Source organism: Lotus japonicus, chromosome 2 (assembly GCF_012489685.1).
Source record: "Lotus japonicus ecotype B-129 chromosome 2, LjGifu_v1.2".
Lineage (NCBI taxonomy): Eukaryota > Viridiplantae > Streptophyta > Magnoliopsida > Fabales > Fabaceae > Lotus > Lotus japonicus.
In genome coordinates this window covers 55349881-55365366 of record NC_080042.1, presented here as the reverse complement: position 1 = coordinate 55365366, position 15486 = coordinate 55349881, and the positions used below count along the sequence as shown (strand labels likewise).

Below are 15486 nucleotides of genomic sequence, written 5' to 3'. Positions count from 1 at the left end.
GCTAAACATGTATTCGTACGCAAAGAAAAAATGGGATCTCTTTACGTCGCCGTCTGGCTTGTGAAGCCAGGGGCGATCCCCGGGACTGCAAACCCAGATCCTGAGTTTGGCGTTAAACTCATCGTCATTGGACAAGCCACCCAGGGAGTTCACGAATTGCACAATGGGATCGCTGTCTTGGAAGATGGAAGGTTGATCTATAGCCTCGTGTTTGGGGGCTACTTGGACTGGAAGGGGCAGAGTGGCGTAGGTTTTTAGTCGGTGAGCTGGGATCTCCGGAACCTCTAAACGGAGGCCGCCGGCAGCGGTGGAGTCAGGGTCGCTTTCGGAGGAGGAAGAAGAGTGATTAGGGGAGGTAGGGTTTGAAGCCATTTTTAGAAGACAGTGAAGTGAAAGAAAGGAAAAGATAAGTATGTGTGCGATGTAAAGATAAGGACAGTGGGACTCACCGGAGTAGGATGTGAAGAGTGGGTAGCGGAAAGGGTGATAAGCGACGGCTCCGGAGCGGAAGTGGACAGAGGGAGTTTGGTAAGCGATTAGGGAAGTAAAGAGGGGTCTCGGAAAGGGATGACAGTGGGGAAGAAGGGTTTTTATAGGAGAAGGGGAGAAGCTGGAGGGGTGACGCGTGTTGGACGCGTGTGGAAGGTTGGAAGTCATGATGGTTTTGGGGAGGTGGGTCGCGTGCAATGGGGAGTTACTGCGCACGATGGGACGGTTGTGAAAGGAGAAGTGACGGTTCCGGAGAAAGAGGGAAATTGATGTAACCAACACATCACGTGGGGCAGCCACGTGAGGCAGATAGAGATTTGAAAGGGTTCTAAAATAAGGGAAAGCGCGAAAAGCCTCGCCACCATAAGGATCAAACACCATCGCCTGACGGGTGACACCAACAACAAAGTTCAGTCGCTCGCCGGGGTCACCGCCAGTCAATGATTGAATGATCGGCACATGACCCATGCCTGTCACCTTTCCCGCCGGCGAGCGATCATACACCTGCTCCAACTTATCGCCAATACGAAGTAATCGTTCTCGCCGCTTGTGGACTAGTGGACTTGCCAGCTCGGGTTGCTCGTCAAGTCAGTGGACTGGGTAACTGAAAATGCAAGTTTCCTTTTGCTCACGCCGTGTTGGCGATATAGTTTACTTCTTTTTTCTTAAGCCATGTTGGCAGTGCAGATTCTGGTGTACTGTAGGACATATGTAAAAGCATTTAAAAGACACCCTTAGCTCTCGTACCTCGAGCTCGGTGTCTTGTGGACTAGTGGACTGGGCGAGCCCCTAGAGTGGCAGCGCCCAGCATGTATCCCGCCCTGAGGCGGGGCCCTGGCCTTTGGATGGGCCTTGACCTCGGAGGCCCAATTGGCCCAATAGGTAGTACCCAAGCTCTATAAATAGGAGGTAGTTATCAAGTGTAGTGGACTTTTGGCTCATTTGATAAAATAACACATGAAATTCAGCATTCTCTCTCTTACTCTCTCTCTCTAGCACAATCTCTCTACCCTTAGGTACTATACCTTTCCTCAATGTTCATTCCCAGAAGTTTCTGGTTTGGATGGAGACTCGACGCAGGAGGCAACATCATTCACGGCGGCCTCATCGTGTGGTCCTGGATTCTCCGGAACAACAACCGGTGGTGACACAGGAGCAATGGCGCCGTTTGATGCGCAGCATGGGCAACATCCAGCAGCGTAATGAGCGTCTACAGGCTAAGTTAGATTTCTACCGTCGCGAGCAGCGAGATGATGGAAGCAGAGAAGCAGATTCCGTGGCTGAGTTCCGTCCGTTCTCGGAAGATGTCGAGAGTGTGGCGATTCCGGATAACACGAAAACGTTAGTTCTGGATTCTTACAGCGGAGATTCCGATCCGAAGGATCATCTTCTGTATTTTAATACGAAGATGGTGATAATTGCGGCGTCAGATGCGGTGAAGTGCAGGATGTTTCCATCGACGTTCAAATCGACGGCGATGGCGTGGTTCACAACTTTGCCGCGCGGATCGATTTCAAATTTCAGAGACTTCTCATCCAAGTTTCTAGTGCAATTCTCGGCGAATAAGAATCAGCCGGTGACGATCAACGACCTATATAATATTCGCCAGCAAGAAGAAGAATCACTGAAAGAGTACATGGCAAGGTACAGCGCAGCGTCGGTCAAGGTTGAGGACGAGGAGCCTCGAGCTTGTGCTTTAGCATTTAAAAACGGTTTGCTACCGGGAGGGTTGAACAGCAAATTGACACGTAAGCCGGCGCGTTCGATGGAGGAGATGCATGCTCGCGCCAGCACTTATATTCTTGATGAGGAGGACGACGCTTTCAAAAGAAAGCGCGCGAAGTTGGAAAAGGGCGACACGTCGCCCAAGCAGCGATAAAAGGAGGAGTTTCAGATCGGGGAAGCATGTAGGCAAGGGAGAGCAGATCGGTAATGACGAAGAAAAGAACAAAGGCGAGGAATCTGTCCAGAGCACAATACATGAGGAGCAGAGCCAATCCCGAGACGTTGGAATTCTGGCGGGCACGTTTTTGCTTTGGCGAGCACGTTTGCTTTGGCGAGCACGTGTTGGTTTTGGCGAGCACGTTTTGAAGGTAGGCGGCGAGCTAGTGTTGTTGGCGATGGAGTTCGACGGCGAGAGAATGTCGTTGGCGTTGGAATCAAGCACGTTTTACTCCGGCGGCGGAATTCTGGTGGGCACGTTTTGTTTTGGCCATGGAAGTTTGGCGAGTAAAGCGTTGCTATGGTTAAGATCGCTGGCCAACAAATTTTCCAATTCCTTCAAACTTTTCCTCCATCTTTCATTTGATTCCCTTCTCAGTTGTTGTATTTCCTAATTTTCTTATTTTGAAGTGTTGCTATGGTTAAGATCGCTGGCCAACAGAAGTAATATCATTGCTTTGGTCTATTTATTTTATCCTGATATATATCTAAATGTTTTTTTTATTGGTCAAATTTTGAATCAAAGTTTAACTTTTTCTATCCCTTACGGAATTGTTGCCACTTTATATGTGATAACTTTGCTGGAAGCTTTGGTCTCTAGGAAAACAAGGGCATTCATGGAGATTCTTTGGTCTCTTATAAAATTTTTGTTGGTGAATTAAATGATAAATTTCTTGCATTTCAGTTTGGTCAAGTTCATGTTCATGTAGTCACCTTTATTTGGATTAAATTGATTGAAACTGTTGATTTCTTTTGTGAATCATGGGAATGCCTTCAGACTTTAGAGCTTTTTTTTAACTGAAATCTGGATCTTTACTGAGGTCTTCGTAAATAATCATTAATTCATCATCTGCTAAAAAGTAACACCTTTCATTTTTTATTCTATTTTGCAGGGACTACACTTCTAAAATGATGTTCGTCAACGTCTTCAAGTGAATATAGGTTATGTCGATTACCTTTTTTTTATTTTTCTAATTTTCTGAAGTTCTCAATTAAGTATATGAAGACAATGGCGGTCTGAAAGTGATTCAAGCTTTCTTTACTAATTTTCCCCTTCTTTTGAGCTCCCCCTATATATGCATTATGCAATTTCCCTATTATTTGTTGAAATACATACTTTTTTAGCATATAGTCTGAATGAATTTCAAATCTCTAGATTCAATCTCGCTTAAAAATAAACCAACCCCAGCGTTGTGCTTATATTAGAACATGTTTATCTTATTCATGTGTTATTCTATTTGTATTCAATTTTAACTAACCTGGACACATTTTGGTTCATATCAAACTTGAAGTTTTCCTTCAAGTGATCCTGCCTTTGGTGTTTTTTTGTTAAGAAAAGTGATAAGTGGTCCAAGATTTTAAAATGGTTAATGTATAAGGTGTCTTTTGTTGAGAACTCAACAACCGACTTTAAATTTTGCTTAAAGTGTCTTTAAGAGCCAGCTATAAAGTTTGTTGGTAGTGATCCTTATTAAGAGTTATTGAGTAAGCTTTTGAGTTTTTCCATGAGTTACATTTCAGCTTTATATTGTGTTTATCTTTTCCGCTCTTGGGTTGTAGTGAGGAGATTTTTTGGTTTGTTTGCTTTCCCAAGTCTTTTGGGTGAGTTTTATGCCAGCTATGTCATCTTGGCCTATACTCTCCCATTAGTGTTTTTTTTTTTTTTATGTTTTCCTGATTTGATTAGTTGATAGGTTATGATTAATAATATAGCTTATTTTGATATTTGCCAATAACGGTTAAAAATAATTGTTTATTGTCAGTTTTATTTCCTGCTTTTAATTTTGGTCAAAGTGTCTTTAAGAGTTAGTTACAAAGTCTAATGTTATTGCAATTTATTAGGAGTCATTGAGTAAGCTTTCGGGTTTCCAATACCTGTTAAAAATAATTCATTATTGTCAGTTTTATTTCATGCTTTTAATCTTGGTTAAAGTGTCTTTAAGAGTCAGTTACAAAGTCTAATGTTATTGCAGTCACTGAGTAAGCTTTTGGGTTTTCAAGAGGTACATTTCAGCTCTATAATATAGCACCTTTCCGTAGCCACATTTCGTTCTTAGGTTGACACGTCAATGAGTTGATTCCATTTTTGATACAAGTTCTCCCAGATGGATTCACTTATTTTGCTGCGATTATTGCCTACTAAATAACGAGCCAACGGTATGTTCATCTTCTAATGCTTTTCCACTTTATAATTAACTTTGATTTGTAGATCATAATCTAATATGAAAATTTGACCTGATAAACTTTGACTTCTAAGACAGCCTTTTTTTTATCATTATTCATTTATTGAGAATTGCAATGACAATCCTTCCCTTTTACTCTGAAAAATTGCAATAGTTTCTTTAGCGGTATAATATGTGAGTTAAGAATTTCTAAATCACATATTCAATGTTTATGAAAATATGAAATTAAGGTGTGTTTTCAAATTGGCATTGCACTAGCTCATTTTTCATAGAGGAGGTGGCAGGGCTGATGGACTACAAACCAGATATCATAGTCAATGTCCATCCCTTGATGCAACATATTTCATAGAGGGTTCTTTAGTGGCAAGGTTTGAAAAAGAAAGTGATGATCTTGCTTTTGATGATAGTTGTAGAGCGGTTTGGAAGCTACTTGATTGGAGATGGTTATGGAAGCTCTAATGCTGAACTTATCAAACTTTTGAAAAGAGAATGATTAATCCTTTATTTAGTTATGTTTTGTTTTGCATATTTATGTTCCATTTAGTCTGCTACATGCTGACAATGTATGATCAACTTTGAAATTAGTTTTTTCTAAGTTGACATCCAAATGTCATATCGGATTGGTAAAGGCTAAGGTGAGTCAACAACTCATATGGAACAAGGTGTAGAATTTCTAAGAAGCAATTTGGATCCCATAAAAAATATGAGAAATTATGAAAAGAACTTGAAAAAAATAAAAAATGAGTGGTTGTTAATAACTTTATAAAGTTACTATGACACCCCTTTCTCATATTTCTATTACATCCCTTCCCCTTTTATGTCTTCCCAAGGTTGTCATCACCCCCTCTCTTCTAATCTTTCGCCATGACAACAGCCAGACCCATTCAACATGGCTAGAAACTCGCTTGGGACTAAAGTTCAAGGCAGTAAGACCTCCCTTACGAATGTAGCTACAACACAATATAAATATGAGTATGATAATATGTTAGCAAAGATATGCCAAACAAGAATTAAAAACTATTAATATTTAGCTTTACCAGTCACGCACCGTGTGTAGGATTAGTCGAGGTGCGAGAAAGTTGTCCTTGATACCCCCGTGTGTAGGATTAGTCGAGGTGCGAGAAAGTTGTCCTTGATACCTGTTGTAATCACACACAAAAAATGTCCGGTAAAAAATTATGCATGAATGAACAGTCTCCCATCTTTCGATTTGGTAAAAATGATAAGGTACTAAAATTTTACATGTGGTTAAATTATTTTAAAAAATATTCAAATTTATATTTTCTTATATCTAAAATTAATTTCATTCTATTAATTCATAAACTTTATTTTAATAAAGATCATAAAAATAACATTGATTTTGGAAAAGTGCACAATATAAATAAACATGAATATCCACGTTCAATGCGGATCACACTAGATCCAGACTTGATACCTACATCATTTTCATTACGTGAACATTGACGCCCACCGTGGGGCCCTGGTGAAACTCATCTTTGGCTTCTAGTACGATGTATTTTTTAAGCTTTGAAACAAAACATTCCGGTAAAGATTCTAAGAAACATTGATCAATAACCTAGAATTTGTAATGGTACGCATTTGAGAGTTATTTGAATAGGAGCATATTTGTCGGAAGCAAGGTGATATCTGGATCAAATGTTGGACACAGTGTTCATTACAAAATTAACATTAATTCCGTCAAATAGGAGAATCCCTTTAAATTTTCAAAGGAGATAGTTTTCCATTACACTTTCTTTTGCCATGACAATAAAAACATGTCAAGGACAATCATTGAAATATGTTTGTTTATATTTTCCAAAACTGGTATTTTCACATAGCCAACTATATATACCATTCTCTATAGTTACAAATCATGCATGACTAATAATACTCATTTGCGACAACGATGACAACAACTCTCATACTACTTCAAATGTAGATACAAATAAGTTCTTCGCAATGTCATATACGTAAATTCTTTACATATTTATATACAAAAATAAACAATACTTGAATCCATTTAATCAAATTATACTCATGTTTTTTCTTTTCAGGAAATGTGGAATCACAATAGCAATTCTAAGTTTCATCCTCTATAATTTTTTACAATTTTAAACTGACATACTATATTTCTGTTTTTTTTTTTTATTTCAGGAAATTTATAAGGAAAATCACTATTCTCAGTTTTATTCTCATTCTAATTATTCAAATTATAAAAAAATATATGATAATTTCCTTAGTGTCTAAAATTAGCTCATATATGTAAATACAACCCTCTACAGAAAATATATATTAAATTGCTATTAAAAGCAAAATTAAATAATGTAGCATTTGGATAAATAAGGAAAAAAACCACAAATAAATAAAATAATTTCACTTCTAAAAAATAAATCAAATACATTCATGACACAAAAAAAAACTTATAGATTTAGGTTTTCTTATATCTGAAATTATTTTTTCTCTTTTATTTCGTCAATAATCTTTTGATAAATATAACAAAAATAACACCAATTTTTAAAAAAATCACACCATAAACAAAAATAAATACCCCCGTGCATCGCACGGGTCAAAAGTACTAGTTAGATATAAAACCCGTGCGTTGCAAAGGTGTTTTTACAATTTTATCAACATTATATAAAATTTATTAGAGTTTAAATAAAAATATTAAATATATATTAAATATTTTTTACTTATAAATTATAATAAAATAAAAATAATTGTGTTAAAACATTTCATTATGAGTATTAGAGTTTTCTTTGTGTAAATAATTAATACTATTCAAATTTAATAATTAGCATTGAAATAATTTTAACAATTTAAAAATGTATTTATTTAAACATACAATAAATTATAAAGTTCATTTCAAATATTTTAAATCAATTAAAAAGTTTTAATATCACCAAATAAATTATATCAACTTTTTCTTATACTTTTTATCAACAATTAATTAACTTTAACTTTGATAAATACAATAAATTTTAATTTTAATATTCTAAAATATTATTTAGTAAATTAATTATTTTTCAGTTTTAGCCTTAATTATTTTTCTCTGTTATACTTCTTTAAGTTGATCTTTTTACTAATATATAATAGATCAATATTTATAATTGAATCAATTTCTGAAAAAAATACACTCACGTCATACTTTTTTGACATCCACGTGATACTTAATAATGTTAATTTTAAAAATATTTTTATAAATTATTTATTATTAAGTTATTGCGGCACTTTTTAATTTTAAAACTATTTGCTAATTTTTTATTAATAAAATTAACTAATTTTATAAATAATGTTTCCATATAAAAATATTATTTAATAAAATTTTATTCTAAATATCATCTTGTGTATACTCTATACACTTTTTAATGTATATAAAAAGATTATTCTAAAAGACTTAAATAATTATAATATATTAATTTTTTATGTATGTCAAATTATTTTATAAAATAACACAAACAACATTATAATCTATATTAAACAACACATGTAACTATTAAAAAAAATTCTAAGTATATCTTTACGAAAAACATTTAATCATTAACTATTTCTGATATTTCATATATTTGTTTTATATAAAATATATTACTTTACATAAATTGATTTTTTTCTCAACTTGAGGTCAATAATTAATATTTTAACTACATATGTTTAAATTTTTTTATCACATTATATTTAGCTTTTACTTAAATGTGTAGGAAATTTTATAATTAATATATAAATAATTATAAAAATGAAGATAAATAAGTTTATAAATATATTATTTAATGTTGGTAGTTAGATAGTTTTTGACATTACAATTTATTCAGTTTTAATTTTACTATTTAATATTTTTATTGGAAAAGAAATTCTTTATGTTTTAATGTATTTTAATGTAGATGCAGGAGTTACTTGATATATTTAATGCAAAAAACTCAAGTCTCCTTTATATATATATATATATAGATGGATAATTACCTTCTTCACCTTTCACAAGAGAGCGAACTATTTGTTTTCAATCTTTTTAATTAAGGCTTCTTCTCTCCCTTTCTTTTGTCAACATTTTGCAAACATGACACTCAAGTAAATGAGAGATATAGTGGTGTTGTCAATACCCCATTCTCTTCTTTATCCCACTACGTTGTTTCTTTTTTCTTTTTGTGTAATGCACATTCCTCAAATAAAAATTATGTTTTTACACAATTAGAGAGATGCTTCAAAAATGTCATGTAAGATGTCACATAGGTAGAATAAGAGCATCTCCAATGCTAAGTTCTTAATTCTTAGTTCTTAGCATTATTTATGTGGGTATGTACTGTCACATGTGCTTAAGCAATTCTTTGTAGATTTTCTTTCAATCATGAGTTCTTAGTTCTTAGCACTATTCATCTGGTCCCACAATACCATTATATTAGTAATATTTTTTATTTTCATATAATTTTGATTAAAATATAAATTCTAATTCAATACTTAAATTAAATCAATTGATTTTTTTTCGAAACAACAGAATAACATATATTAAGCAAGAGATAATGTCAAATACAAAAGGTAATACAGACACAGCAAAACAAAAGTGCCAAAAATAAAAGAACAAAACACGATTAGTACATAGAGTGCCAAAAAGAAAAGCATGGACAAAGACTCTTGCATCAGGGAACTCCATAATCTGTTCACAGAAAAGACCACGGCCACAACAACAAGCAGTTAATCCAGCAAGAGGAGGCAGATCACCAGAGCACATGACCAAGCGGAAACAAAACCACACTAAAAAAACACCAGCCATGAATCAGACCCGAAATGGCAAGGTGTGGATTACACCAGAACAAACAACAGCAATATCGCTCCAAGGCCACAAACAGAGAAGAAAAGAACCAGCTGCAGCAGCAAAAATAGGCTCGGCCTATGTGACAAATACGCACAACAGCGGCAAAGCAGCAGTAGGACAATCACGAGCGAGCAAGGTCTCAATTCCAAACCGGAGCCAGAGTAGACAACATAGTAGCGCAAATGATACCCATAGAAACCGTAACAGCAGAGTCCTCTGCAACATCCAAAAACAATTCTGCAGCAAGAGGGAAAAACATGTCCCTCAAGACCACCAAACACGAGCAGCAACACAAGAAGAGAGGGAGCTCGAGCGGACCAGACCCATCGAGGAGAACCAGCGCCTATATAGTATAAGTTTGCTGCCAGATAAAACTCCAAGAGAGCAAGCATCAAGCGAGACACCAGCTGAAAAATCAGTACATAGCTGCCCCGAGGAGAGCACCTACAACATAACTAACTAGCAGCAAGATATCAGAGATGTAAACAGCTAGTTTCTAATCAAAGACCAGATATCAGATTGCCTATTGCAGCCAGATTTGGCAAGATAATCCGCCAAGTTGTTTGATTCTCTGAAAATGTGCGAAACTCCTAAACAATCAACTTCAATACAAAGGGAGTCAATAAGGTTGAGGTCTTGAATCAATTTCCAAGGCCTATTAACTCTGTTATTTACCCAGCCAACAGCAAGTGCAGAATCGCTCTCAATAAGGATATGTCTAAGCTGGAATTGATGGCAGAAAATGAGTGCGTAAAGAATAGCTTTCACCTCAGCTTCAAAGGCCCAAAGCTCCCCTGTAGCTTTTGAAAAGATGCCTCTGATTTGTCTTCCTGCATCTTTGATAATTCCTCCGATGCCACTCTTCCCGGGGGTGCCAATGGACACCACCACCGTTAGGGACTTTAAAATTAAATCAATTGATGAATGAGAGAAAAAAAATGAATTTTTTATGCTAAGAACTCAAAAAGTGAAACTCCTTATATAAGAACTAGTTCTTATTTTTAAGAAGTAAGAACTGCATGTCACCCCTCTCCAATGATTAAGAACTCAGTTCTTAGTTCTTATCTCAGAAATAAGAACTAATAACCTTGCATTAGAGATGCTCTAAGTACCAACAAAGTGTAGCACAACTGGTAAGATAGTTGAGCTCCTTAACCATCTAGTCTAGGGTTCGATTCCTGGGCAGTGCGTATGGAGAAGCATTTGTTGGGAGAGGTCTACCCACTTAACGTGATATCAGATCCTCAAATGATTAGTCTCGTGGAGGTCGGCTGTGGGAATACCTTGGAAAAAAAAAAGAGGCTATAAGTGAGGTACCTAATGATGACACATCTCTATTTCACTATTTGCACGTCAAGCTTTTTGTAACGAAAGTTAACATCAATAGTGAATAAAACCACTTATTTCGTTTGAGTTAGGGACCAAACCCAAAGACATAAAAAATGCAGACTAATCAAATTACTTCCATTTTATAGGGAGTAAAAATATAAAAACTTTTTTTTGGGTACATATAATATAAAATAGACTTAATTGCACTTTTGGTCCCCCAACTTTAGCCTTCTTGCGAAAATCGTCCCAGAACTTCAAAATTAGCAAAAACCATCCTCAACGTTTACACTTTGCTGCAAAACTGGTCCGTCGTTACACTTCCGTCTAAAAACTAACATTTTATGGGTAAAAAATAATAAAATAAGAAAAAACTTCATCATCTTCATCTTCTTCATACCTTCAAACTCAGAATTCTAGAAAAAACAAAAAGAAATTCATGATTCAAGAATCTCATTACAAACTAACAATTAATCAAACATAAATTCTGAGGCACGAAAGTCTAGCGGTGGAGAAGTTCGCAAACGATATGGGTTTCTCTGAGCTTCAAAACCAGCATCAACCTTCCATAAATCAACCCCAAATGTTTCTTTGAGCTTCAAAACCAACTCAAAACTTGATACGGGTTCCATTGTCGTTGCAGATCTGGGTTGGATTGAAGATGATGGGATCGAAGAAGAGTAATATTCTCCCATCAACAAACCCAGAAAAAAAAACCCATTTTCTCGCGCTCTGCTTCTCGCTTGTGCTGCTTCGGCGTGACGTGACGTAGCGAACCAGGTGTTGGGTTGTTGCAGCACATCTCGCAGAGGATAGGGGTTCAGATCCTATCTTCGTGGTGGTGCAGGACCGCTTAAGCGTCCCTTCTTTGATCTTCGCCTTGTCGCTCACTATGCCGCTCACCGTTTGATGTGTTGTTGGCCGGAACATGGTGACGACAATGAATATAGCAAAATGGATCAGTGTCGTTTCCTTTGAAGATGAAAAATTATTATCAACAGTTGGATTGTTTTCCTTTCTAATGTTTCTTAAAATTATTGTAGGCACTCTTGTGCTTTTTGGGTGAGGATGAAGAGATGATAAATAATTCAAATAGATGGAAATGCATAGCATAGCCCATTTCATTTTTCTAAGGAAAACCAAACCAAACCCAACCCGGCCTAGTACTTATATCGGTTCACAGTGTGCTCAACTTCTTCCCAGCTCCAGCCGCCAAATCTCATTAGGGTTTCGCCACTGGTATGTAACATCTCTCTTCCCAAAACTCTCCTCTCCTTTCTGTTTTCCGCCGCCATTGTTAACAATCTTCCGTTTCCTTGTTTCCAATCGCAGCTGTGAGCTCTTCTTCCACTGATTCCAAACGATGAGGTATTCAATTCTCTTCACATTCTTCTAATTTGTTCATGCGTTTTTGCTACCAATTTCCACCGTTTTCATTCATATGTGAGGTTTTTCTTCTGATCTGTATCTGATTACCCAATGTGCAGTAAGCTTCAGAATGATGCTGTCAGAGAAGCTATCTCTGGAATCATGACTGATTCCAAGGAGAAGAATCGCAAATTTGTGGAGACCATTGAACTCCAGATTGGTCTCAAGAACTATGATCCCCAGAAAGACAAGCGTTTCAGTGGCTCTGTCAAGTTGCCTCATATCCCTCGACCCAAGATGAAGATTTGCATGCTTGGTGATGCTCAACACGTCGAAGAGGTATTACAACTACTATAACATGATATAGTGCTTTATAGACCATTTATTTTTGTTCTTGTGTGCCATTTGAATTACTGGTTGGTTATTAGTAATGACTTAAGTAACTTGAAATGACACAATGTTTCTGTAATTTTCTAACCGTAATTAATTCGAGGGAGCAATGTCATTCATGTAGATTTGATGATACTGGTGTTTTTATCGATTTTTGGTTTAGATTATTTCAATTATTGGCAACTCTGTTGTGTTAATGATGTCTTTTCGCTGCTCTTCAGGCGGAGAAGATTGGATTGGACTGGATGGATGTCGAAGCATTGAAGAAGCTGAACAAAAATAAGAAGTTGGTGAAGAAGCTAGCTAAGAAATACCATGCATTTTTAGCTTCTGAGGCTGTCATTAAGCAGATTCCTCGTCTTTTGGGTCCTGGTCTCAACAAGGCAGGCAAGTTCCCCCCCACCCCAGATGTTGCTCTAGGGTTTTTTAAGTTTTTGGAGTTTGAGTGTACTTGGTGATCTTTTGTTATCATCATTTCTTATTATATTTGGCTACTTTTGTTTTGTATTTCTTTTGTTTTACTAGCTGCTTAAGAATCTTCTAAACTGCTTCATATATTCTCTGGTTCAAGCTTTATCCCCCACCCACCCCTATCATGTGATTAATTGATTTGGTTTATAAAAGAAGAAGCAAGAATTGCTATATTAAGCATGTGATTCTTTCAAGTTTTCAAATATTGCTTTAGTTGATTTTGATATTTGTCTGACTATGCAGGCAAGTTCCCTACACTTGTCACTCACCAAGAATCCCTTGAAGCAAAGGTTAACGAGACCAAGGCTATGGTCAAATTTCAGCTAAAAAAGGTGCTCTGCATGGGAGTCGCCGTGGGTAATGTTAGCATGGAGGAAAAACAGATCTTTCAAAACGTGCAACTGAGTGTTAACTTCCTTGTCTCTTTGTTGAAAAAGAACTGGCAAAATGTAAGTACACTCTTAATATTTGAGTTAAACCATTGCTTTCTGTTTTCAATTTAGTTATCTGTTCTTGATGTAATTAAGATCTCAGCTAGTATACAAATAGTCTTAAATTTAATGTGTGTGTATTGTGTTTTGCAATGTGCGTAAGTACGGCAATGCGTCTTCAGTTTGCATACCTAGTTTGGCTTCCACACCACTGTACATAATGTGACTTCAAATCAAGGATGGACTGTTTGATAAATGCCTTTTTGGTTTGCATCTTTGTGGATGTGTTAGCTTCAGAGAACTTTGGGCATATGTAACCCTAATCATGTGGAATTGCTTTTTGTAACCAGCCAATAATCTAATATAACCTGCTATTGATTTCAGGTTAGGTGCTTGTATCTGAAGAGTACCATGGGGAAATCGTACCGCGTCTTTTAAGGGATTTATCATGCTACTGTTTTTGGATAAAAATTTTGGTTTTATATTTGAATATTGGGTAATGTTAAGTTTGCTACATTCAGTGCTGCTTGTGTACGCTTTCTAATTGTTATAATTCAAATCTGTAGTACCCGCTGCTTCTAGTCGAAAATGCCACTATTCCAGTGTCGCATGTTCTGATTTTTAGATGAATACTGTTTCAATAGGGTTGTGGTGGATGCTGTTCACTTGTTCGATGGCGATTATTGTGTCGCTTTAAAATTGTTTACATCATATAACACTAGTTTCTTGAAGACTAATTGACAATATTTTTAAATTGTCTATTTGTTTGCCTTCTTCTCCCTCTGGCCTACACCTCTCTCCCATTTCAGTTTCAGCTATGTAATGCCTCTGTAGCTCTCAAACCTCCACTATTCTCACAGCTGTGACATCCTTTTCCTTGTGCCCTATTTGTGGGTTGGATTTTGGAGGGGAGGGAATGGAAATCTATTACATCCTATTACCCTGTTCTCAAAACCAATGTTTTTTACCATTCCAAAGAGACATTTTTTCCCACCAGCATTTGGGCTGCGCCAGCATTGCACAACTTTGGGCCCAAGACCTTCAATTTTATTAATAAATAGTTATAGTTATTAATATAGTTGACCAAAAAAATAATTAATAATATGTAGTTGTTAAATCACTCATTGAATCTTATATTTATTTGTTTTTTATTTTTCTTCATATTTTGAATTTTGTACTTAAATTAGCTGAAATTTTGTACTTGATAAGAATATTTTATGAAATATGAAAGATGAGAGGAGGAAGTAAAAGAAGTGAATGAGATAAGGCACAACTCACAAGCTGGCAATTCAGATTAGTCAACCAAACAAAAACATAAAACCCAAAACATTGAAGGGAATTATATGGTTGATCCTCGCAGCGGAATAAGAATTCTCTGTTTGAAATATCTTGTAGAACTATGTTTCAAAACTCAAACAACAAGCAAACACGCAAGAGAGAATAAGGATTACATCTTGAAGACATGAGCACACGAAGCAATGGCAACTTCATCACTATAGAAGTCCACACGAAGACTCCCACTTGAAACCTTGCGGCTCGATGTGCTAGCGGAGGCAAGAGTCTGAGCAAAATATCATAGGGTTTGAGCATCTCATGCTCTACTTATAAGCCTCCCAATGTGGCTAACCATAATTCTCCTTAATGCTTATTGTGCTCATTCAATAAACCTGACCCAATAAGTGTTCATGTAATGAACCTAGTCAAATAAGATATTACATTCTAGTTGCTTATAAAAAAAACTTTATAGTGGGTTGATTATATGTGTGTGACCTTATAGGTATCTCTTGCATATTTCGATTTTAATAATCAAATATAAATAATATTAAGCTATTAGTGCATATTCCAACAAAAGCTCCCCAAAATAGTGTCACACTGTCACTAAATAATTCATTTTTCTTTAATGCAAGTAGCATCCACATTAAACAATTGTGTTTGTGTCCCTGTATGATAACTTAAGTGGTAAGAGAAATGAGACATATGGGTTCAGGTGAGGAGGTACAAGGTGCAATTTATCTTTTCGATGGTAATCAAAATATGTTAAAATTCGCTAATAATTATCATTTTTTAGAGTAAAACACACTCACCC

The 15486-nt window shown here is 36.0% G+C and overlaps 1 protein-coding gene across 1 annotated transcript; it reads left to right on the top strand.

The window, feature by feature from the left end:
* The first annotated feature begins 11855 nt into the window (after positions 1-11855).
* LOC130738404 (60S ribosomal protein L10a) lies at positions 11856-13989 on the top strand. Its single transcript, XM_057590380.1, has 6 exons — positions 11856-11979; positions 12073-12108; positions 12228-12447; positions 12720-12885; positions 13213-13418; positions 13785-13989. The coding sequence occupies exons 2-6, from the start codon at positions 12104-12106 to the stop codon at positions 13836-13838; spliced, it is 651 nt and encodes a 216-aa protein (XP_057446363.1). The 5' UTR covers positions 11856-11979; positions 12073-12103; the 3' UTR covers positions 13839-13989.
* Positions 13990-15486: the final 1497 nt, after the last annotated feature.

Excerpts from the sequence above, each read along its gene's own strand:
- LOC130738404 (XM_057590380.1), top strand. Across the intron at positions 12,448-12,719 it reads ATGCTCAACACGTCGAAGAG|GCGGAGAAGATTGGATTGGA; the intron begins GTATTACAACTA and ends GCTGCTCTTCAG. Across the intron at positions 13,419-13,784 it reads TGAAAAAGAACTGGCAAAAT|GTTAGGTGCTTGTATCTGAA; the intron begins GTAAGTACACTC and ends TATTGATTTCAG.